At 51.6% G+C, this 23,299-nt stretch overlaps 1 protein-coding gene and 1 non-coding gene across 2 annotated transcripts in view; both read left to right on the top strand.

The window, feature by feature from the left end:
• Nucleotides 1–23,299, top strand: part of CACNA1S (calcium voltage-gated channel subunit alpha1 S) — a 67,174-nt gene that overhangs the window by 25,696 nt on the left and 18,179 nt on the right. The window contains exons 10-27 of the mRNA XM_029933141.1: nt 1,586–1,746; nt 5,051–5,276; nt 6,044–6,251; nt 7,254–7,374; nt 8,181–8,295; nt 9,485–9,578; nt 10,199–10,268; nt 12,845–12,977; nt 13,662–13,791; nt 14,536–14,595; nt 16,121–16,227; nt 16,685–16,772; nt 17,008–17,115; nt 19,359–19,411; nt 19,683–19,829; nt 20,298–20,499; nt 20,973–21,131; nt 22,481–22,591. Coding sequence (XP_029789001.1) covers nt 1,586–1,746; nt 5,051–5,276; nt 6,044–6,251; nt 7,254–7,374; nt 8,181–8,295; nt 9,485–9,578; nt 10,199–10,268; nt 12,845–12,977; nt 13,662–13,791; nt 14,536–14,595; nt 16,121–16,227; nt 16,685–16,772; nt 17,008–17,115; nt 19,359–19,411; nt 19,683–19,829; nt 20,298–20,499; nt 20,973–21,131; nt 22,481–22,591 — 2,293 coding nt within the window. The remainder of the gene's footprint in view (nt 1–1,585; nt 1,747–5,050; nt 5,277–6,043; nt 6,252–7,253; nt 7,375–8,180; nt 8,296–9,484; nt 9,579–10,198; nt 10,269–12,844; nt 12,978–13,661; nt 13,792–14,535; nt 14,596–16,120; nt 16,228–16,684; nt 16,773–17,007; nt 17,116–19,358; nt 19,412–19,682; nt 19,830–20,297; nt 20,500–20,972; nt 21,132–22,480; nt 22,592–23,299) is intronic.
• LOC115288877 lies at nt 4,088–4,251 on the top strand. Its single transcript, XR_003907262.1, has one exon. It is a non-coding gene; the product is annotated as a U1 spliceosomal RNA (small nuclear RNA).

Below are 23,299 nucleotides of genomic sequence, written 5' to 3'. Positions count from 1 at the left end.
TCAAGAGGAAGATGTATTTGTTTGGTTGGCTGCTTCCTTTTACAAGCCCATACATAATTGTGATTTTGAAAGCTCAGTGAGTAGAGAAATACATCAAAGAAAAGATGAAGGTCCCACTCGCCCTGCAAAGAGGTAACCATGGTAACAGATGTGTATCCCTTCAAGACCTTTGCAATGCCTTTATCTCTCTTATACACACACACACACACACACACACACACACACACACACACCAGGTTTTTTGTTTTGCTTGGCTTTTTACATGATGGGGTTCTTTATGTTAACTACTGTCATTACAGAACCCAGAACAGTGTCCAACATAGAGCAGGTCCTGCCAAATACTTAATAAATAAATGAATATGATACACATAGTATCTACGAACATTTTTAACTTAAAATCGTCTATTTAGGGCAACTTTATACATATACACCCATCTTTTTTTAAAGACTTTATTTTTTTTAGAGCCATTTTAGGTTGACGGCAAAATTGAGCAGAAAGCACAGAGACTTCCCATGTGCCCCTGCCACCACACAGGCACACCCACTCACACCATCCCTCACCAGGATGGGACAGTTGTTACAAGTGATGCACTTGGTTCACTGTAGGGCTCACCCTTGGTGCTGTCCCTTCCTCCCACGGGCTTGGACAAATGCATGATGACATGGATTCATCATTACAATACCTTACACGGTATCTTCCCTGTCCTGCAAATCCTCTGTACTCAGCCTGCTCCTCCTTCCCTCCCCACCCCCACCCCCTGCCCCTAGCCACTAACCACGGATCTTTTTACTATCTCGATAGCTTTGCCTTTTCCAGAATGTCACATGGTTAGAATCATGCAGTATGTAGGCTTTTCAGACTGGCTTCTTTCACTTAGTGATAGGCATTTAAATTTCCTCCATGTCTTTATGGCTTAATGGTTCATGCATCTTCATGTGGTGTATCTTTGGGTGTAAAGTATTTCACAGTATGAATATACCATAAGATATTTCATTCATCTTAGCAATTTTCGACAACACAAACAACGTCACAGGAATAGCTATACCTAAGTATGAACATTTCAGCTGGGCAGATATTGAGAAATGGAATTGCTGGGTCAGAGTATATAGATTTTAAAACCTTGGTCAGTGCTGTCAAATGGTTTTCCAAAGCAGTTGCAGTGACTGTGACAGCGCCCTTTCCATATACCCTCACCAACACCAGATATGATTAATCTGTTACAGAATTGCTTTTATTATAATGAGCAAAATGAGGCCTCCCAGTGTGCTTTAATTAACATTAAAGTATGTGGAGCCCCTATAGCATGCCAGGCACTGTGCTAAGCACTGTGTTCATGTAATCTCTAATTCCCTCTGAGAATGGCATTGTTATTATTCTCCTTTGAAAGAGGAAGAGCTTCATGAGTAAGAGGCAGGATTTAAATCAGTCTGGCTCTGTGGTTCTTGCCCGTAACGTCTCCCATGTGGCCAAAGAGTGGGTGATCAGGCTAAGTGCGGCTGGACCTGTCCCAAAGCAACTGCAGAAAGGAGGGAGCTTGGAGTAAAGGTGCTCTTTGCCTCCATCCTGCTCTTTCTCCTCTCCCAGCCGCCACTGGAGGCAATGGAACCGAATCTTTCGCTGGAAATGCCACGATGTGATCAAGTCCAGAGTCTTCTATTGGCTGGTGATCCTGGTCGTTGCCCTCAACACCCTGTCTATCGCCTCAGAGCACCACAACCAGCCTCTCTGGCTGACCCATTTGCAAGGTGAGACAGAACAGAGTGAAGCCAGGAAGGGAATGGATGTGGCCAATGGCCAAAGCCAGCCAGTAGCACCTCAGGTTTTGCAGAAGATGTCAAGTAGATATTGACATTGTTTTCTAGAAATTATAGGCTGGTAGTACATTTTTCCTCCTGATATTACCAGGGGCAATAACAGCAACTCATTGGGAAGCCTCCAACCCCTCACCCAGGTGTCTGGGTAAATTGTTACCATTCCAGATACCAAACATAAGGATCACCAGCAATCTAGAACTCTGAACATCCAAGTTCATATTCTACTCCCTGAGCAGCAATCTTTCACCAACTATTTATTGCATGCATACTATATATAAGGCATAGAAAAAGAACTTGGGATGCAGAGAGAATCAATATGCTGTTCTTGTCTTCCAGGAACTTACTTAGCCAGAGGAGAAGACAGATGCTAAAGAATAATGTCAAGTCCATACAGGGAGGGCAACAATAGAAGCAAATACAAGGTAGCAAGAGAAGGATTACAAGGGGGGAGATGCTGGAGCTCTGTGGATCTTACAGAATAAGTAGACAAGCCTCCAAGCAGTTTAAGGGAAAGTGGAATTGTCACAGAAGGAACAGCATGTGCAAGAATATGAAGATATAGAACAGTATGGTGAATTCAGGGAGCTGTGAGAACTTTGTATGTGACTCAGAGATGCAGGAGGGGTGTTAGCATATAGAGGCCCTTAAATACTTTAGTGAAGTGTTGGGACTTTAAATTTTAAGTGGCAGGAAGCTAATGAAAAGTTGTCAGCAGGAGTATAACATGATCAGACCTGAGTTTTGAAAAATCAGTTTTGGAGGAAGGCGAGTCAGCCTCTTCCCCGTGATAAATTCTCCTCTGCATGAGGAGTTCTGGACTGTGAAAAGGCAGAGACTAAGAGAACAGGGAGACTGGTTCCAACATGGTGGACTAAGCTAAGTGCCTCTGCCACTATAGACATGTGGCAATGCTGCCTAAGTCATAATAACAGTATTTCAGAGAAAGGCCAGGAAGTCTCTGAGTCACAGAGATAAAGAAGCTATAGAAAGCCAGAGCAGTGAGCTCCAGAGTTGACTTCCAGGAATATTCTAGACCTAGAACTAAACCCTAAAGGATGGCAGTTAGGTTCTTAATGACTATGCAGGAACAGGAGACAGGGCCCATAGCCTGAGTGAGATGAGGAACTAGAACTGACCACTGCATAGAGCTGGGGCCCAGGGCTGCCCCTACGTGAAGGAAGCAAAAATCTCACTGCTCATTGGTGCCAGGGAAGGAATGTGAAAGTTAATCCCTCTTGGTGGCACTGGGAATAAGGAAAAATTGAAATCCCATCTGTGTCCTGTGTAAGTATAGGGTCCAATTTGCACTATCCCACATGGTGTAGGGATCCTAAGCGAAGAGAGGAACATAAAAAACTAGTCTCAGCCAAGTAAACTCCTGGGGTACCAGGCAGAAGCAAACATAAACTTTTTAAAGATGCTTCTAAACCCAAGGCATACAGAATTCCTGCAAAGAAAAGTGTTTCCCAAAGATGAACTCACAATAAAACAAAAGCCAACCAAACAAGGAGGCCAACCTGAGCAAGAATAATCAAGTACAACCAACAGGAGTTAGCATCCCTAGGAGCCCGAGATAGTAAAATAGTACAGAAGATACTATGTTTAAAATATAAAAAAGATAAAAGAAAGACTATAGAAGACTCTTTTTCTATGGGAAGGAGATAGGGAAAATTGCAATAGATCAGATGCGTGCACACATTGCAACCAAGCTTCATGCATGCATTCATTACGAACAATCTTCTTGGGAGCCCCTTGAATGTGCCAAGGATGGCCAATGAATTGTCAATGGCCATATGTGGACAAGATGTGAACACTGTCCAACCAAAAAGAGTCTGAGATATGAGGTTGCTGGCCTATACAGATAAAGATGTGGTAGGATGGTAGTGCCACATATTGAGTTGGGGAAGACAGTCAATGACTGGGTATATTGGGGGTGAGGGAGGATGGGCAGGACTCATCAGCTTAGTGTTGGGCATGTTGAGTTTGAGGTGCCTTTGAGAAATCCCAAAGGAAATGTCAAGGAGGCAGATGGAAAAACAGGTGTGGAACTCAGTGGAGAGGTCCAGGTTGAGGAATTAAAAGCTGGGCGTCATTGGCAGGGATGGCAATAGAAGCTACAGCCTTAGAAGGCATCACCAGTCACCAGAGGATCGTATATGCTAAATGTACAGCTCAAGGTCAGCTTCAATGATTAGGTAAAGAATTGCATCTGCAGAAGAGGCTTGGTAGAAGCAGGAGAAGTAGAAGACATCCAGAAAGATATGGTATCACAATACTTACCTGGCAGGGGAGATACCATGATCACGAAGGTGGTTTTCCCAGGGCAAGGCTTATCCATTGCACTCCGGATGTGCTGACCCCTGCGATTTCCCCAAATGTAGGAAACTCGACTGCATAATTTGTGGTAGTGAGGGACTGCGTTCGCGCTTTCCCCTGAAAAAAAAAATAATAAAAAAATTTAAAAAAAAAAGATATGGTATCACAGAAGCTAAGGAAAGAGAATATTTGAAAAAAAGCAAGGCTGGTCAACAATGCCCAGTGCTTCCAGGAAATCAGGAAAATTGAAGGTTAAAGTGCCATCGGATTTAGTGACATGAAAGTAATGACCCTGAGAGTTTGTTGGTGGGGCGATCAGGTGGACCCACTTAGGTGTGAGTTAAAGAGTAAATGGGGCAGGGCAGGGTGTGAAGCGATCCCAGTAGCCCAGAAGTCAGGCTGTGATAGGGAAGAGAGAGCTAGAGCAGGAGCTATTTCGGGAGGTGGTGGGCAGAAATGGGAGAGACTTCCTCATTTTAAAATGGCAGTGGGAGAATCCATTTGAAAGAAGTTAAACACACAGGAAAGAAAAGAGATTGTTGACAGTGGGTATCGTGAGGTGGGGGTCACAGGGCAGAGCACAGGTGGACAGGTTGGCTTGGGAAATGTGGAGGGTCCCCACCTCCAGCAGGAGACAGAGATGTGTACAGTACAGTGAGGCAGAGCTTGACTTAAGTGAAATTAAAAGTAATAAAATTTACTTCTGTTAAATATGGTATGGTTTCACTTTTTAGAAATTTATATCAGCCTTCCTCCAATGGGCAACATATTCACTAGGTGCTATTGGATTTGGGGAGCAGAAATGGGATGGTGCTTTGGAAGCACGTCGGGGGGGGGGGCGCATGGCCAAGGCAAAGTCCTGGAGGCAAGGGGAGGGAAAGACAGCAGAGGCGCTAAGGCCTGGCCGCCCACCTCGCAGACGTTGCCAACCGCGTGCTGCTGGCCCTCTTCACCATCGAGATGCTGATGAAGATGTACGGGTTGGGCCTGCGCCAGTACTTCATGTCCATCTTCAACCGCTTCGACTGCTTCGTGGTGTGCAGCGGGATCCTGGAGATCCTGCTGGTGGAGTCGGGCGCCATGACCCCCTTGGGCATCTCTGTGCTGCGTTGCATCCGCCTCCTCCGGATCTTCAAGATCACCAAGTGAGCGCCGGGTAGGGCTGGGGTGGGGGGTGGGGTGGTTCTGGGGGCAGGGTGGAGGGCAAGCAGACAGTGTGCCTGGCCTGGTCCAAACCAGCTCACTTCCCTTGGTGTGGGGTCTATGCAAGTTCATGGGTGTCCCCTTGCCCAGAACTTCCCTCCCTTCTTGAAAAAAGCCCCCTCTTTGCAAGAGAAATGACCTTCCCTTTTGACCTCATTCCTTTATATTTTTTCCTTCTTACCATCTCGCGGCAGGGTAGGGGTGTGGAAAGGAGAGAGGAACGAGAATGAGAAGAGCATTGGGAGAGGGAGGAAGGAGAGGAAGCTGGGAGGAAAGGAGAAGTAGGGAAAGAGGCTGGAAATGGGGAAGGAGAACAAAGAATAAGGATTGAGGGATGGTGGTGAGGGAGCAGACATTCCCTCACTGGTTTCGGAGGGTTTATTGAGCACCCACCTGAGCAGGGGACTGTGCTGGGCACGGGCTGGGCAGGAGAGAAGTGCCGTGGTCCTTACTCTCATGGAGTCCACAATCTAGTCGTGTGACTGATTTAGTCGCACTAGGAGTATGAAATGACAAAGCATAAGAAGTGCTCGGATGGAAGGAAAAGAGAGGGTGTGCAGCATGAATCTTGGGCCTCCTGCCCCAAGGCCACCCTTTCTCCCTCTGTGTCCCTTCGGGTCTGAGCCTCTGCCCCAGCGCGGCCAGACATCATTGACACCATGCAGGGGGGGCTGCTCCTCTCCACCTGTGACCCTCCCTCTGCCTTCAGGTATTGGACGTCGCTGAGCAACCTGGTGGCCTCCCTGCTCAACTCCATCCGCTCCATTGCCTCCCTGCTGCTGCTGCTCTTCCTCTTCATCATCATCTTCGCCCTGCTGGGCATGCAGCTCTTCGGGGGCAGGTATGACTTCGAGGACACGGAGGTGCGGCGCAGCAACTTTGACAACTTCCCACAGGCCCTCATCAGCGTCTTCCAGGTAGGCTGTGCTGCAGGTGCTGAATCCCACTTCTTGTCCTTCAAGACCAGTGTTGGCATCTCCTCCTCCAGGAAGCCTTCTATGATCTACTGGCTTGAGTTCAAGGTCCCTCTCCAGGTCCCCTCAACCCCTGTGCTTCTCTCTATTGTAAGAGTTGCTATTTGTATCCTTCACGCTCCCAAGACTAGGAGCTGTGCCTGATTTGTCCTATTTGTCTTGGTCCTTGGTGCCTAACAGAGTGCTGGCCCACAGTAGAATCACTGATACCGAATGAATGGAGAAGGGGCCTGCTTTCTCTCTAATGCACTACTCATATCTCTGAGCGCACAGTCAGACAGTGAACTCTCCCCCAACAAGACTGGAAAAGTCCCAGAAAAATGCCAACCATTTCTCACTGGGAAGACATGGCTCTGCCAATGTTCCCTAGAAGCCATGCAGAGGAGCACAGCTGTGACTCACCAGGGCCTTTAGAGCCACCGCCTTCTGGAGGAGCCCCCTTAGTGTAGAATAGAGGAACGCTCCTGTGTGTTGGAGCCAGCACTCAAGAGGACATCACCTCGTTGGTACCAGTGAGAAGGGCAGTGTGTGGCAGTCAGGTGGCCTTAAAGATGACTTCACCTTCTCTCTCTTCCATTCACCCCAGGGCTGGTCCTGCATCATGCCTCAGAAGGCACTTGACATTTTACACTATTTCTGGAGGCTGGAATGCCAGGAGGCATGAGTGGGTGCAGGACAGTTAAGTCTGGGCACTAGGAACAGAGCATAGGGACGTGGTGACCCACAGTCAAACTCCTTGACTCTGGAGAAGCAATAGTAAGATATTCAACCATTGGATGAGATGTCAGGAGAAGAGTGGGACCTTTCACCTTGGCCATGAATGAGGACAGGAAAGGTTGAGGGGAACTGACAGAGTTAGAAGGGGCCTTTTGGGCAATGTGGCCTCTACAAAATACTCTTGAGTCCGTCTGTGTCCCTCTACCCCAGTGCACCCTGTCCCTCTAGGTCTTAACAGGTGAAGACTGGAACTCTGTGATGTACAATGGGATCATGGCCTACGGCGGGCCGTCCTACCCTGGGGTGCTCGTGTGCATTTATTTCATCATCCTTTTTGTCTGTGGCAATTGTATCCCCTTGGCAACAAGGCACAGAAAAGAGCTGAGGAAGGGGGTTGGGACAGGGGCTTAAAATGTAGGTCAAGGGTACCCACTTGCCTGGCACCAGGCACTCTTGCTAGAGGGAAGCTCTCAGGCTCATGGTGGGGGCAGGGGGATGGGACATAGCAAATAGCAAGTGCAGGTCGAGCTGTAGGATAACTCCTTCCAGCAGGAAAGGGAAAGGACCACAGAGGTGACTGGGTACAGGTGGGAGGATTTCATCCCAGAGAGGCTGTGAGCCCAGAACAGGCAGGAGCAAGAACAGGTTTGGCAGGGGGCCGTGAAAATGGCAGGCAGGCTGGTCCACAGGTTTGGAAGCAGGGAACAGGCAGACCGAGAGTGAGATGGGCAAATGGGAGGGCGAAGTGGATGGGGCAGACAGAGCCGGCGGTGCCCGGGTTCTGATGCCTGCCCCGTGAAAGCTGATATTATGAGTAGTGGGGAGGGAGGGTTCCAGTGATCCTTGAGCCCATGTGTGCTGAGCACGACTCTCATAGTGCCTCACCGGCTCCCCACCACACTCCCTGAGAGAGCTGGGATAAGTCCCAGGTGGCAAATGAAGGGTATTCAAGGCCCATCATGGGCACCCTCTGCAGGCAGGCTCCCCTGCATATGCTTGTCCATGTCCTTGGGCCTGTGCCATCCCATGGGGTAACTGGCAAGATCTCCAATGAAGCAGAGTTAAGTCACACCAACCCATGGGCAGGGTGGGACTCTGGCTCCCGAGGTTTCCCTTTCATCCACAACCCAAGACTCCTTAGCTGGACACCCTCAGATATCCTGCTCAATGTCTTCCTGGCCATCGCTGTGGACAACCTGGCTGAGGCAGAGAGCCTGACTTCTGCCCAGAAGGCCAAAGCGGAGGAGAGAAAACGCAGGAAGATGTCCAAGTGAGTGCTGCATCATCACAAGGGAGGGACCTGGCATGCTTGATGGTGGCCTCCTAGCTCTGGGCAGGTGGCTCCTTGGAGCCTGATGAGCAGAGGCTATGCCACAGTGACACCTGTCCCAGTGGGCAGGCTTCTGCAGCCAGCATGTGGAGGAATAGCTGAAGTCCTAGGAGGTGTCCCTGGGTGCAGAATTGGAGGCAGTCGGCCTCCAGACAGGCCTTGGGAAATGTGGTGGCAGAGCCAGGCAGGTAGGACCAGGGAATTCTGGTGGAGAGTTCTAGGAATTCTACCAGTCCTGCCACTGAGTCCCTGCACTTCTTGAAGGGACTTATTCCCCTTTGCTGAGCTCTGACCATGTTGTCTGTGAAGTGGTGGTCGACTTCTTGGGTACTTTATACTTCTCTCCATGTGTGAGTTTGTGGTGTATCTCTCCGTAGCCTGGCACCCTCCTCTAGGAGTGGAAGCAGGACTGATCTTCCAGACAGTGTCTCTCAAATTCTAACTGCAAATGAATCACCTGGGGGATCTTGTTAAAATACTGATTCTGATTCAGATAGTGTGGGGTAGGGTTGATGTTCTGCATTTCTAACAAGCCCTCAGGTCTTCTGGTTGCCTTTCTGGTGCATTTCTAACAAGCTCCTGGGGCTACTGGCTGGAGAGCCATAGTGAATGGTTCTAGACAAAAGTCCTTCTTCCTCCATCACCCTTGCCTGCAGGAATAATATCCTCATCCCAGGTAGAGGCAGGATAAGAAGAGAAAGAGAGAGATCAGCAATCTAACCCAGACACTTCTAAAGAGTTGAGCCCCATCTTAAATCAAATCATGCTCCTATGCTGTGAATTCTTTATGAACCAGGCACAAAATCACTTTCCACCCATTTATTCTTCAATGAGTGTTGAATGTGGCTGACCAGTGAGCCATATTTAGCCATGGCCCCAAGTAGGAGCATCATGCCCTTTAATCACAGAGAAAGGCCTTGCCCAGGCCTATAATCCCTGCCATTTGGTAGTCTACACTGCCTGATCCTCAACAGATGCCCCTGAGTCCTTGATGTGGGATCTCCTTGAGGATATCATTAGACTAAGAAGATCCCTGAGAACTTTCTAATTGGGCTTCCACTGTGGGATTTCTGTGTGTGTGTGTGTGTGTGTGTGTGTGTGTGTGTGTGTGTGTGTGTGTTTAACCTAGGGGCCTTCCAGATAAGTCAGAGGAAGAGAAGTCCGTGATGGCCAAGAAGCTGGAACAGAAACCCAAGGGTGAAGGCATCCCTACCACCGCCAAGGTGAGCATCCTGTGGGGTCTTCAGCATCTTCAGAGACAGGATAGGGAGGGACTCTGCAAGTCTTCCGGTTCAGTCCCATGCCTTAGGGTGCTGGTGGGTAGGTAGAATGTGGAAAGAGGCTATCTGTATGGTTATCAGCTAGGTGAGGACATCTTTCTCCACTCTTCTGGGGAGAGAGTCAATGGCTACACTCCCACAAGGAATCCTTCATACTGGGAGGCATAGATGCCCCAGACTGGGAACCAGACTTCCTCAGAGTCCCAGCTTCCCACCTCAGTCAAGGTCCCAACTTCCCATCACATCCTGCTTATTCCAGTCAGGCTCTGCTCAAACTTTCTGGAAATGGTGGAAGCAGAAATCCACGTATTGGAGAACTTGGCTCCAGAGAACTCAGCAGGGGATGCCATGCACGGGCTCAGATACACTGAGGTCTTGGCTTGGCTTCTCATTCATAGAAAGGGAATGATCCTATATGGTACAAGATCCTATATGACCTATCCCCCAGGCTGTAGGGAGGACTGAGCTAAAGCCCATCTACACTGACCCTCCAGTAAATGCTCAATAAGCAGAAACTGCAGCTTTTGCTTTCATCCTAATCTCCGTTGTGTTCCTTCCTACAGCTGAAAATCGATGAATTTGAATCTAACGTCAATGAAGTGAAGGACCCCTACCCCTCAGCTGACTTCCCAGGTGAGGGTCCTGGGACTGCAGGGAGTTTATGCTGGGGTTGATTTCTCCCCAGGGACAATCTCTTGTGTGTCCCCTTCCTGATCCTTCCTTGAGGGGATCTCGAGACAGAGACCTCCCTTCTGACCTCGTCATGCAAATACGCCATCTGCCAGCCAGCCTTGTGTCCAATGCACACAATGGAAAAATCCACACATTCTATTTTCATTCAATTCAGCCAGTATTTATTGAGTGCCAGTTACATACTTCGGTACTCAGGATTCCCATTTTCAAGTTTTCCATTCTGGCCACACACATAGACGAGGACGTGTCTGTCTGTGGTGTAGGAGATGGGCAGGTTACTCCCCGCCCGGTGTCCAGCAGGGCTGGGGGCTGGACTGGCACAAGAATAAATAGAACCATGACTGGCGCTGTGGGAAAATCGAAATGAAGGAGGCAAAGGCAGGGTGAGCAGGAGGGTAATACACAGCCACGGATAAACTATAAACGTCTCACAAATGTAAGTAACAGTAGCTACTGCGGAAGGAGAGGACACATGGATTCACAGAACGGGATTGGGCTCATGTAAAAAGCCGCCTGGCAGAGCCCTGGAGCCCCAGAGCTGTGAGGCTCTCTTAGCCCACCGCTCACAGCTTTTTGGAGCACTGAGTCACTGGTGTAATTTCAGGCTATTTGTGGCATCAGCTGATGAGCATCTGTTTGCCCCAGTGACTCTAAGCTCCAGGGGGACGTTTTGTGCTCCAAATGGCACAGAGTAGGGACTCAATAAATAGAATAAATGAACACATGAAAGAATTTTGCAAAGTGATGTGTGGGAGAATGGAGCTGATCAAGACAGGACTAATCATATCTCTTCAAATGTCTGCCAGAAACGAATAGTTGGGTTTTAAAATAATTCATCTTGAGCTGTTTCATCTAACAACCTAGCAACCTGGCATCTGGGAGTGGCTGGCATGCAAGGGGGATGACTGACCCAGGAAATCAGAGGTTAGGGAGAGGGAAAGGGGTTGGAAAGAAGAGGGGAGGGTAGAAGGTAGAGGGGAGGTGGGGTAGACATTTGGAAGAGAGTTCTTACCAAGGAGGTTGAATACATTTATTCTGCTACTTTCCAAAGGCAATTTGAAATGGCTTAGGACAAAATGAAATCAACAAAATGGGCATAGACAAGAGAAAAAAGAAAGCCAATACATTAGTTCTAAGAATGAACAGTTTCCCATTATAAGAAGGGAGAAAGGGGGGTTTCTGGTAGAGCTGAGCCTGTGCAGACTGCCACAATGGAGAGAGAAGAATCTAGCGGTTCTTTCTTGGCTTCCCCAAGGAGCTCTGCCCCAGGGCCAGTAGGGATAAGCATGCAGTGGCGAGGGGGTGGGGGAAACAAGGGACTGGGAAAGACGTGCATATTAAGGAATACCCCATTAAAAAAATTTTTTAATGTTTATTTATTTTAGAGAGAGAGAGGGAGACAGAGAGAGAGCACGCATGAGCACATGAGCAGGGGAGGGGCAGAGAGTGAGGGAGACACAGAATTCGAAGCAGGCTCAAGGCTCCAAGCTGTCAGCACAGAGCTCGATGAGAGACTCAAAGTCACAAACCATGAGATTATAACCTGAGCTGAAGTTGGAAGCTTAACTGACTGAGCCAGCCACCCAGGCGCCCTCCCTTTTTTTTTTTATGTTTTTAAATGTTTATTTTTTGAGGGGGGGGGGAGACAGAGAGACAAAGACAGAGCCCAAGTGGGGAGGAGCAGAGAGAGAGGGAGACACAGATTCTGAAGCAGGCTCCAGGCTCTGAGCTATCAGCACAGTGCCTGATGGGAGACACCCCAACTTTTGACAGTGCCCCCAGTCTGATCAATGGATCCTTGCCTCCCCGAGCCAAGCCCCAGCTGAGGACCTCAGGTAGTCAGCTGTCTCATGAAGCCACGAGACCTAGCAAATGAACCTAGAGGGTCCATCTCTTCCTCTTCTATTCCTCTCTCTCCTGTATCTGCCTCGGTACTGGGGACGGGCTGAAGCTCAAGGAATAATGATTTTTTTTTCATGCTGGCTGTTTCTCTCTGAAATGATTATTCTTAGAATTCTATCCCAGGAGAGGAATTGAGAGTTCATTTATTTTGACAAGCCTCCTCCCCCTAATCAATTTCACAAACTGGGGACCTGAAGCCCAGGAAGGACAGAAACTTGCCTAGCATACACAGCAAGTTGGGGGCAGAGCCTGGACCACACCTCACGTCTCATCAGAAATAGGGTCCCCCCTCCATCTCCCAACTGTGAGCATTTGAGATGGTATGAGTCCAGCCCTGAGATAGAAGATGAAACAGCAAGGCTTCTTGACTTTGCTCTTGGCCCCACTTGTGAAAGGTTCTGGAACTGATATTTTCCCCTGACAGTTCAAACGTATTCCCTGAGGGGAAAGGGAGATGTCTGGACTGGACTCTGCTGACATCCCTGTGCCCTGCCTTGGCCTGCTACCCCTTCACTTGCTGGTTGCTGGGGTTTGTGGTTGGATTCAGGGCACAGAAACCTGGGGAAGGATGGTATGTAAAGATGCCCCCATTTCTCTCTCTCCCTTCCCCACAGGCGATGATGAGGAAGATGAGCCTGAGATCCCAGTGAGTCCCCGACCACGCCCCCTGGCTGAGTTGCAGCTCAAAGAGAAGGCAGTGCCCATCCCAGAAGCCAGCTCCTTCTTCATCTTCAGCCCCACCAACAAGTGGGTGGTCCCTTGACCGCTGTATGGGGTGACTGATGGGGCTTTCAGAGATGGAGGGGTTCTGCTCCAAAAAGACCCCTTTTCCTGATCCTTTGGACCTACAGTTACACTATGAGGAAATGACTCCTTTAACTTAAGATCTTGCTCCCTATTTAAAATGCTAGTATCTCTGGGAGAAGTAGTGCCTTAAACCTTATCAGTTACTTACACCTCAGAGGGATTGTATATTTTGGTTCCCTTCTGGTGGCTATTTTAGACAGGACAAGGGGATGAGAATCAGGTGAGGCTGTATTTCTTTTTGGCTTCACACTTTTATACCTTTAAAATACACATAGATCATAGTCTTCATGGAGTATCATCTGTCTGCTTAATCTTCTCTGTCTGATCTTCATGGATGGAGATCGACCTGTCCCGTTCTTTTTGTGGGACACCATAGGGTGCTGGAGGAGTGTTGGGGGAGGGGATGGGCGGTGGGAGTGGTTCATCTGGGAGAGGGGGCTAGGGCTGCACTAAGAGAATGAGGGGCAGGGCCCCCTGCATGTCCAGCCAGAGGACAATTCAGATGCAGGCCAGCCCTCTCCACTGGCCCGGGAAGCAAGGTTCCTCTGTGTCTCTGTGGGACAGAGGCTGGCGAGGTGCCCAGGAGCTCACAGCTCCCCTGATCCCCTTGCCATCCTTCCCCAGAATCCGCGTCTTGTGTCATCGCATTGTCAACGCTACCTGGTTCACCAACTTCATCCTGCTCTTCATCCTGCTCAGCAGTGCCGCACTGGCTGCTGAGGATCCCATCCGGGCCGAGTCTGTGAGGAATCAGGTGATGGAAGACCTGTGCCCTTTGCCAGCTCAGTACCCCTCCCTACCCTAGGCCTCAGCCACCTGGACACCTCACCCTGGGGCTCAGAGTTCAACTGTATGCTCTATGTGGCCATAGGCATCAGCGTTTCTTAGAGTTTAAATTCCTGGAGGGGTAAGACTGCCCAGTCCACTCCTGAACAGTGTTGCCACAGCATGCAACACAGACAGGCTCTTGTTGCCTATTTTTAATGATGACAGTGATGGCGGTGATAGTGATGGTGGTTGTGGTGGTGGCGCTTGTAATGATGGTGGTGGTGGTGATGGTGGTGCTCATGGTGGAGATAGTGATGAAGGTGGTCGTGATGATGGTGGTGGTGGTGGTGGTGGTGGTGATGGTGGTATTGATGAGGATAATGGCAATGCTATGGTGACATTGATAATGGTGATGTTGGTAAGGTGGTGGTGGTGATGGTAATGGTAATAGTGATGATGATGGTAACGGTGGTGGTGGTGATGGTGGTGGTGATGATGATGGCAGTGGCTATGGTGATGATGATAGTCATCGTGTTGATGATGATGGTAGTGTTGATGGCAATGGCAATGGTGATAGTATGATGATGGTGATGGTGGTGGTAGTGGTAATACAGTGGTGGAGGTGGTGGTGGTGACGGTAGTGGTGGTTGCGATTATGATGAAGATAATGATGGTATCATTGTTCGGCTCTTCCTCTCCCTGACTTCTCTCTCCCCTGCCCTGTCACCAGATCCTTGGGTATTTTGACATTGCATTCACCTCTGTCTTCACTGTGGAGATTGTCCTCAAGGTGAGTGAAGGCTTGGGACACCCTGGGTGAGTGGTGTCTCCACACCAGGAAACCAGACCTTATGTGGCTCCAACTCACACACCCTGCACTCAAGAGACTGGGTTGCAAGGTTGAGGGAAAAGCAAGAAGAAAGTAGAGAATATCAGCGAAAGACTCACAGGACCCAGGAGCAGATGGGGTCTCTGCTCATAAGTTGAGGCAAGGAGGTGAGCAGGTGGATGGATGGGGACGTGTAATACAACCAACCTGCAGCCTGCGCACCTCTCAGCACTGCTCAGTGAGCTCAGTCCCTGTCTATAAAGTCCTGGCCGTTCTTCCTCCATATCGAAGGCACCATAGGCCTTAGACCCAGGGAGCCGTGATTTGTTCCTAGACCTTTGTTAGCAGTGACTGAAAGGCCTCTCTCTAGGAGTCCCCAGAGAAGTGACCTCTGCCCTACATGGGTTTCTGGCAGCTCTGCCCTGTCAGAGCCCCCCCTTCCTTACCCACAGCATATCACTGCTCTCATTCTCAAGGCAGACATGGTGGGTTCACACCATCACAGTGGAGGGTCTCGGAGGCAGAGGGAGGGCCCATCTGGGACCCAGTAGCCTCAGTCTTCACCTTCATAAATGCAGAGGGAAGAGAGGAGCTTTGCAGAAGGAATAGCCCAAAGCAGGCTACATGAAATCCAGAAAGTTCTTTATTTCAAGGCCTTTGACTACAAAAGCAGTTGAGCAGAGGGATGGTGGCTTCTCTGAGGGCCAAGAGGGCTTCCTGGAGGTGGTGACATTAGAGTTAGACCTTGAGGTTCGACAGGACTTCATTAGGGAGAGATAGCAGGGGCAGTCCAGGAGGACAGAAAATGGCAAACACGTTGTGAGGAGGTGGTTCAGATGTGCTCAGAGAGGAGAAAGTGATCCCTTTGGGCTGGGAAATAGCACAGAACACAGAGGCTGGGAAGGCGAGTTGAGATGAAATCACCTTGAATGCCAGGAAAGGCTTCAGGCTCCTCAGACTTCAAGGGCATAATGCATTTGCACAAAGGGCCTGGGAGATCATCCCAGAGTACACAAAAGAAGCTGAAGGAACAGCAAGAAGGTGGGGCAATGGGGAAGGGATGGGTTGGGCTCCTAAAGGGGCTGCTCAGCCGAGCTCAGCAGTCCTCAGGGCAGAGGTGACTTCTGAAGAAGCTTCCCAGGGAGAGGGGAGAGAATTTTACCATGTTCTGCAGGGGAGAAGGGCCAGGGCCTCCCCACTCTGTGGCCCTGTGGGGAAGGAGACTGCCCTATGGCATCTGACCAGAGAGACAAGCTCAGCGAGCTGCCTGCGAGATTTCCTCATGTCTCCAGAACTGGGAGCAGAGAAGGGGAGAAAAGCGCTTAGGGCACAGCAAGCAGTGGAGTGAAGGGTAGAGGCCTCCTGGCCGCCATCTGCCTCAGCAGGTGTCTTTCGAGCAGGCGATCTTCCCTCGGGAAGTCCTTCTTTGTGGGGACACACCTGTTCCCAAGCTCCCCTGGACGCAGGATGCCTACTCTCCCTGTAGATGACCACCTACGGTGCCTTCCTGCACAAGGGCTCCTTCTGCCGCAACTACTTCAACATCCTGGACCTGCTGGTGGTGGCCGTGTCCCTCATCTCCATGGGACTCGAGTGAGCAGTGGCAGGGGCCTGCCCCAGGCATGGACCCCTCCTCAGAGCAGAGTCTCACCTACTGTTTGTTTGTGGAAACCAAGCTACAAGGGAAGGGATTCTCGGGCTATTCATGGGGGGTCCAGGGTCCCTGGGGTGTCACCAGCTGGACTGAAGTGACAGTGCTAAGCAGGAGGGGATGCAGCCCCTACATTTGGGTCGCCCACAGTCTGATGAGAGAAACAGAGCCTGTAGGCACCCAGGGCAGAGTCCCACCCTGTGCCGCATGGCACACTGCCGAATAGCAGGAGGCAGCTGTATCCCGGGATGGGGGTCCACGTGCACTTAAGGGAACGGTGGGGAGCATGGTGAGTGTGTTCAGGCAGAAAGATGGCAGATGTGGGGGACTAGAGGCAGGAGGCAGGTGGAGGGCTGGAGCAGCTGCCCTCAGCCCCCCGCCCCCTGCTGCCTCCCCCAGGTCCAGCGCCATCTCCGTGGTGAAAATCCTGAGGGTGCTGAGGGTGCTCCGTCCCCTCCGGGCCATCAACAGAGCCAAAGGGCTGAAGGTAAGAGGGCCCGGGCAGAACCCCAGGATCAGGAAAAGACGGGCTGCAAGGGCCCGACTCTAGAAACCTCAGCTCAGCCGTTGCTGGGGCACATGTTGCATTCCCTTTGCCAAACGGGAGTAAGGATGGGGCTGGGCAGCTGTGCTTCCCTGTGAGCTCTCTCCGCCCCCACCCAGCTGGGGAGCAGCAGGGGGTAGCAGGGGTGGACTGGTGCCCACCTGGCTTCCCTCCCCAGCACGTGGTGCAGTGTGTGTTTGTGGCCATCCGCACAATCGGGAACATCGTCCTCGTCACCACCCTCCTGCAATTCATGTTTGCCTGCATCGGCGTCCAGCTTTTCAAGGTGAGCCCCACCTGCTTGGGCAGCTGTGCCTCCCTTCCGCAGCCCTGGTGCCAGCTCTCCGGCCGAGGCGAGAGCCAGCCCTTTCCCCACCCTCTAAGAAAAGGGAGCCCCCAACCGTAAAAACACATGGCCTTGAGTGCACAGAGTTGTGACACTAAGCTCTCTGGAGTCTAGATGAGGTTTCCTAAGGCAATGCCCCGTCCCAGCGCCAGTGGCTCTGCTGGCCGCTGTGGCCATTGCACCTGCTGTCTTCCTGCGTCTCCATGGCCTCCCCTTGAGGACCATGCCCCCTCCCCACCTGCTGGGCCCTGAGAACACCCCTCCCCATTATCAGCCTCCCCCACCCCTCCCATTTTGCCAGACTGTCTAAAACATGCCCCCCACTCCAGCCCCCAGCCACTCCACCTTCTTCAGTCAGCTGGACTTCTGCACCCCACACTCCCGGCTAGTATGTCTGGCATCATTCATATCTACCAGCAGCTTCTGAGGGAGGGAGGCCATCACTGTACTCTGGGAGCTGCCTCATTCTGTTCTCACTTTCCTGGGAGGACACAGCGATGCGGCTCCTCTCTAGGAATCAGCCCCGCAAGGCTCCCCTTCCACCGAGCTCATTTCTGGATGCCTCTGCCTTTCATACCATCTGCAAGATGCAGAAATTGGTATCCACGCACTCCAACACCCTGACCTTTCCTTCCATGACCCAATCTGTTCCTGCCCCTGAAGCATGATAATCGCGATGACATCACTTCAGTCAGACCTAAGCAATGACATCATCTTACAGTCATTCATTCATTCAACAGCATTTATGGAGTGTTTTCTCTGGGCCAGCGCCTCTGCTAAGGCTGAGAGGGAAACCTTACAAATCCCTTCCTGTGGCAGGGAGCAGGTTTGGGAGAGAGGAGTCAAAGTGGAGTTCCCAGATGACCTTAAGGGAGATGGGCCCTGTTGGTTACTGTCCTGGGGAGTGGGGTGGAGGCATCACCTAGGAAACCGCATCCAGACTGAGATAGCTTAGCCTAGAGATCTCAATTACCATGATGTGCATGTGACTTCCCTCCTAGCTCCAGCAGAGGGCTGCCCCTCCCCTGAGCCCTGCCCTCTCCTCTGCCAGGCCAGGGGTGCTGGGTGTATGTCTGACCCTTCCCTGATCCTGGCACCCAGCCTGAGCCTGGCAAGGAATGGATGGGCAGCCCCCTCCTCTGGCTCCTGTGTCCCTTTTAGGCAAGAGCATCTGTCCCTCAATCCCCCAGCCCCCCTGGCCCCTTTTATCAAAAGACCACCAGCTCCTGCCCGCCCAGATAATGGTCAGACATCAGTTACGAGTGGCATCTTACGCCACGTTTTACCCTGTGGAAACTTCGCATACATTCCATATTACATCAAGAGTTTGCTTTCTATATTAAATTGGGTGTTTGGTTTCAAGGGCCCAGAAACCTGCCCAGCGACAGCTGTGCCCTCTCCCTGCTTCTCCCCCAATGTCACCTGCCTCCCCTTCACCCCTCTGGTCTGGCAACCGTAAAGGGGGATGTGGCTGGAACAGCAAAGCCCTGCAATGGGCAGGGTCGCTGTGCCTTTGACCAGTCCCGTATCCTTGGCTAAGGCAACTCTTTCTCTGGAGGGACTTGACCAGATTCCGGGAACTTTGGATGTCACGTAGCTTCTTTAGGGCCTAGCAATCAATTCCTTTTCTCCAAACAGACTCTTCTGGATGCCCAGTCTGTGATGTAAATAGAAAGGGAAACTGCACTGACTGAAACCAGTACAGGGGGGCACAGTGCCCACAGGCAGGGCACAGGGACCCCCGTTCCACTTTGGGATGATTTGTGCCTTCCAGGTCCATTTGGGGTCCGTCCCTGCAGCTTTGACTCCCGGCCACCCTACTGGGAGGAGAAAGAAGGTGGGAGGGACAGCTCTTCTTCTTGGTCTGTCATAGGGAGACCTCAAGAGAGCTTCCTGTAGTGATGGGAGACAGGGGCTCCCTGAGGGAGGGGCAGGGCTGAGCTGTATTCGTATTTCCTTCCCCTCAGGCCCAGCCTGTTCAGGAACTGGCATATCAGCCTTGGCAGCCTCAGGCCAGGTGGGAAGCCACAGGGTAGCTGAGGGAAGGGATGATGGTGAAGGAGAAAGACAAGGCCAGGGTCCCCGTCCACACGCCCTGCCACTGTGCACTTCCAGAGGCCATTTTTCAGTCCTGTTCCCATGCCAATGTGTCTCTCCCTCCCTCCTCCTCCTCCTGGACACAGGGGAAGTTCTTCAGCTGCAATGACTTATCCAAGATGACAGAGAAGGAGTGCAGGTGGGCTGAGCTCTGCTGGCTGAGGGCACGTGGTGGGGCAGCCACTGGTGGGGGTCTTTGTGTGAGGAGGACCTGGGGAACCTGAGCCCCTAGGCCCAGGAAGAGTGTTCTAGAAGATGCTTCCTTGGGAAGCTGTGGTGAGGGAGTGCCCAGCAGTGTCCCTTCTGGTCCCCAGTCTCCTGCATGCACACTGCCCGGGACCCAGAGGATGTGGGTGGGGAGGAGGCTGCCCAGCCGTGCACAGTGGGGTGACTGAGCCTCCCCCCTTCAGGGGCTACTACTATGTGTACAAGGATGGGGACCCCACGCAGATGGAGTTGCGTCCCCGCCAGTGGATGCACAGCGACTTCCATTTCGACAACGTGCTCTCGGCCATGATGTCACTCTTCACAGTCTCCACCTTTGAGGGATGGCCTCAGTGAGTGAGGGCTGGGGCCTGGGTCCCATGTGGGCATGGTGGGGGCAGCACCAGGGAGCCAACTTGCCCTTCTGCACCCCTCATCGCTCTGTGCCAGGCCTGTGCTAAGTGCTCAACAAACCCACCAGCTTGGAGGGTGTGTTGGACTAGTGTGTTGACTGGTCACTCCAAAGACCTCCTGACCTGGGGACTCTGACAGAATGTCCCAGTCCCCCAACAGGTATAGGCCTCTCTGCCCACATGCGGAGCCCTACTGATTGATTCAGGTAGATGGGGCATCCCATGGAAAGGCAGGCCCTTTCCAGGACCTGTTCTAGCCTTTTCTGGCATGGTCCTAACTTCCCTCCTATTGCTTGGTGGTTCAGAAAGCTCCCTTGGGTCCCTGTGGCTGGTGGGATAAAGCCCATCCTTCCTGGCCTGCTCGCTGCCTCATCACCCCAATCCAGTCTCTCCTCTGCCAACCCCAAGGCTGCTTTACCAGGCCATAGATGCCTACAAAGAGGACACAGGCCCCATCTACAACTACCGAGTGGAGATGGCCATCTTCTTCATCATCTACATCATCCTCATTGCCTTCTTCATGATGAACATCTTTGTGGGCTTTGTCATCGTCACCTTCCAGGAGCAGGGGGAGACTGAGTACAAGAACTGTGAGCTGGACAAGAACCAGGTGCTCAGGCTGAGGTGGAGAACAGACCCAGCAAGCCTCCTGCCAGCCTGAACTCTAGGCTCTGGCCAGTGAAAAGTCTTGGGGCTGGAGTTGACCCCAGAACCTCCATTTCATGCCCAGACCCAGCCTCCATACACTCTAGCCCATCTCCAAGCCATTCCCAAGATAAGTTAGTGCTGTGAGAGTCTTCTGGTATTATTCTCATGATGCCCAGAGAAGGATAGCCCATCAGAGCCCCTGGGTGGGGCTAGAGCCCTGTTAGAAATGGGCTGGGATAACTCCAGGGGAACCCACAGGCCCTCTAGGACTCATCCCCTAAATAGTCCCGCAGAGCCCGTCAGCCACAAGCTCCCGGCCACAGCTGGCTCTGGCTGACCAGACAGAATTCAGGGTTCCCTCAAGCCCGTGCATGTGGGTGTGCGAGCAAGGGAGGGGTCGCCAGCGCTGACCTGCCCTGCACTGTTGTGTCTCAGCGCCAGTGTGTGCAGTATGCCCTGAAGGCCCGCCCGCTGAGGTGCTACATCCCCAAAAACCCATACCAGTACCAGGTGTGGTACGTCGTCACCTCCTCCTACTTTGAATACCTGATGTTTGCCCTCATCATGCTCAACACCATCTGCCTGGGCATGCAGGTAAGGGTCCCCCAGAAGATAAGGCCCAAGTGGACTGGGGCTTAGGCAGGGCAGGTGGGTAGAGCAAGGTTCCACTCTCCTTCCCCCAATATACTTTTCCTGGCACCTGCTACGTACCAGGCATTGTGTGGTGAGGTACTGCGGGCATAGAAAAGTGCACAGGACCCAGGCTTTGCTGCCAGGCACCCAGCAGTTTATCAAGAAGGAATTCAGACATAGAAATAGCTGCACAAATCTGCAAACGAAGGAGGGCGATGCAGAAGCACACGGCAGCGTAGGAAGTAGGAAGTGCCTTCCCAGTTTATCTTCTGCTTTGCAAATCTAGATGATTGAGTTGGTTGGAATGTTGGCTCCAGTCTCAAGAAAAATGGATTTAATATTCACAGAACAGGTGTCTCTTAGGAGTTGAGCATACTTTATAGACAATATTACAATCAGCAGCATCGTTAGCAAACCTTAATTAAGCATCAGATCCCTTAAGCCCTGTATAAATAGAATTGCACGGCTAGGCTCCCTGGTCCTCGCCACCCGGGACACATCCAACAACAGGACTCCGCATTGCCAGGTGCTGAGGACATGGAAAGTGACTCACTGAGCCAGCAGGCCCAGGTCATACAGAGGATGATGAGCAATGGCTTAAGTTTGGTTCTGAGCTAGGCAGCAGAATTAGGCTGTCCTGCGAAGACAGGGTAGGGTGGGGGCAGCCACCAGATCCTTCTGAACTACCTGGGGAGGTTTTATGGAAGAAATGGGAGTTCATGAACTTCCCAAAAAGAGTAAGAGGTTCCTGACAAATGTCATAAGGAAACAGAATTAAGGAGGATCACAGTGCTGGATAAAGGGGGCTAAGGTTAATGCTCTGACTGCCTCACCGGCCTGGGGGACAGCGCGCAGATAGCGTCAGCCTGGCGAGCTCAGCAGCCCACCTGTACACCTGTAGCTGGTGATAAAACCAGCTCTAGAATCGGCGGTCTTCTCTCCTAGTTCTATGCCTGGATGACTAGATGGAACCTGTCCCAGAGCCCTGCTGGGGGCCTCCCCTCCTGGTCGTCCCATTACAGATCTGGAAATAAGCTCTGATCTTGCAGTCCCATGTGTAGATAAGCCTGCTTAGCAGGGCCTCCCCTCCTCCTCTCACGGTCTCTTTGGGGGAGAAAGGGATCCATTAGACTTGGTGGTAGACTGCCAGAACACACACCTAGTTTATTGAGATTTTTAAAAAGTGGACAGGAAGCCTGAGGAAGAGGGTTGGGAGCCTCCTGGGAAGAGAATGGGGCTCTGGGATGCAACCTGCGAGGGAGGGAGGGAGGCTGAGCCCTTCCAGCGCCCGCTCCTGTGCCTCTCCACAGCACTACAACCAGTCAGAGGAGATGAACCACATCTCAGACATCCTCAATGTGGCCTTCACCATCATCTTCACCCTGGAGATGATCCTCAAGCTCATGGCGTTCAAGGCTAGGGTGAGTGCTGGGGTACAGGACAAGATGAGCAGACGGAGCCCGACAGGACAAGGACCTTCTCGTGCACCCCCACCCCACTCTTGTTCTGCTGAAAGCCCCTTTATCCAGCACATCTGCTCCCACCCTGCTCACCCCTTTGTCTACTCCCACCTTTAGACACAAGGCATAAGACATGCAAGATATTCAGGCTGCCAGAACTAGCTGATGACAGAGAAATGTTGGCTGCCTCTTCCCCACGCCCTTTGTTGAACCTATCTTATGTTCCCTGCCTTCCCTTAGGCTTCTGAAGAGGAGGCCCAGGGCTGCGGGAGTATCTTGCTGTGTCTTTGGTTCCCCAGTCCACTCCCATCTTGCCAAATCCAGCCAATCCCAGCCACTCCCTGAAAGGTCTGCGCTGTCAAGCTCCAGACAGGGCTTCAAGCTGGGGAGGATGAAAGAGTTCCCCATCTGGATCAGGATCCCAAATCCTGAGTTCTCAATCATTCTCTCCCTCCTCTCTGACCACCTTATGCTCTGCAGGAAGGGAAATACAGAGCCAAAAGGATATTAGAATGGGGGTGGGCACACAGGAGCACTCGTGGGAAGGAGAGCCACACACACCCTGCCTTGGTCTGGCTTGGTCTGCATTACCTCGGACAGGGACTGTCACCTTCTGCTGGCCACCAAAACTTCTTCCCCCTTAAGCTCACCCCCTGGTTCTCCCATCGC

Source organism: Suricata suricatta, chromosome 3 (genome assembly GCF_006229205.1).
Source record: "Suricata suricatta isolate VVHF042 chromosome 3, meerkat_22Aug2017_6uvM2_HiC, whole genome shotgun sequence".
NCBI lineage: Eukaryota > Metazoa > Chordata > Mammalia > Carnivora > Herpestidae > Suricata > Suricata suricatta.
Note: the sequence above shows the minus strand (reverse complement) of the source record. Positions and strands in the feature narration are given on the sequence as shown.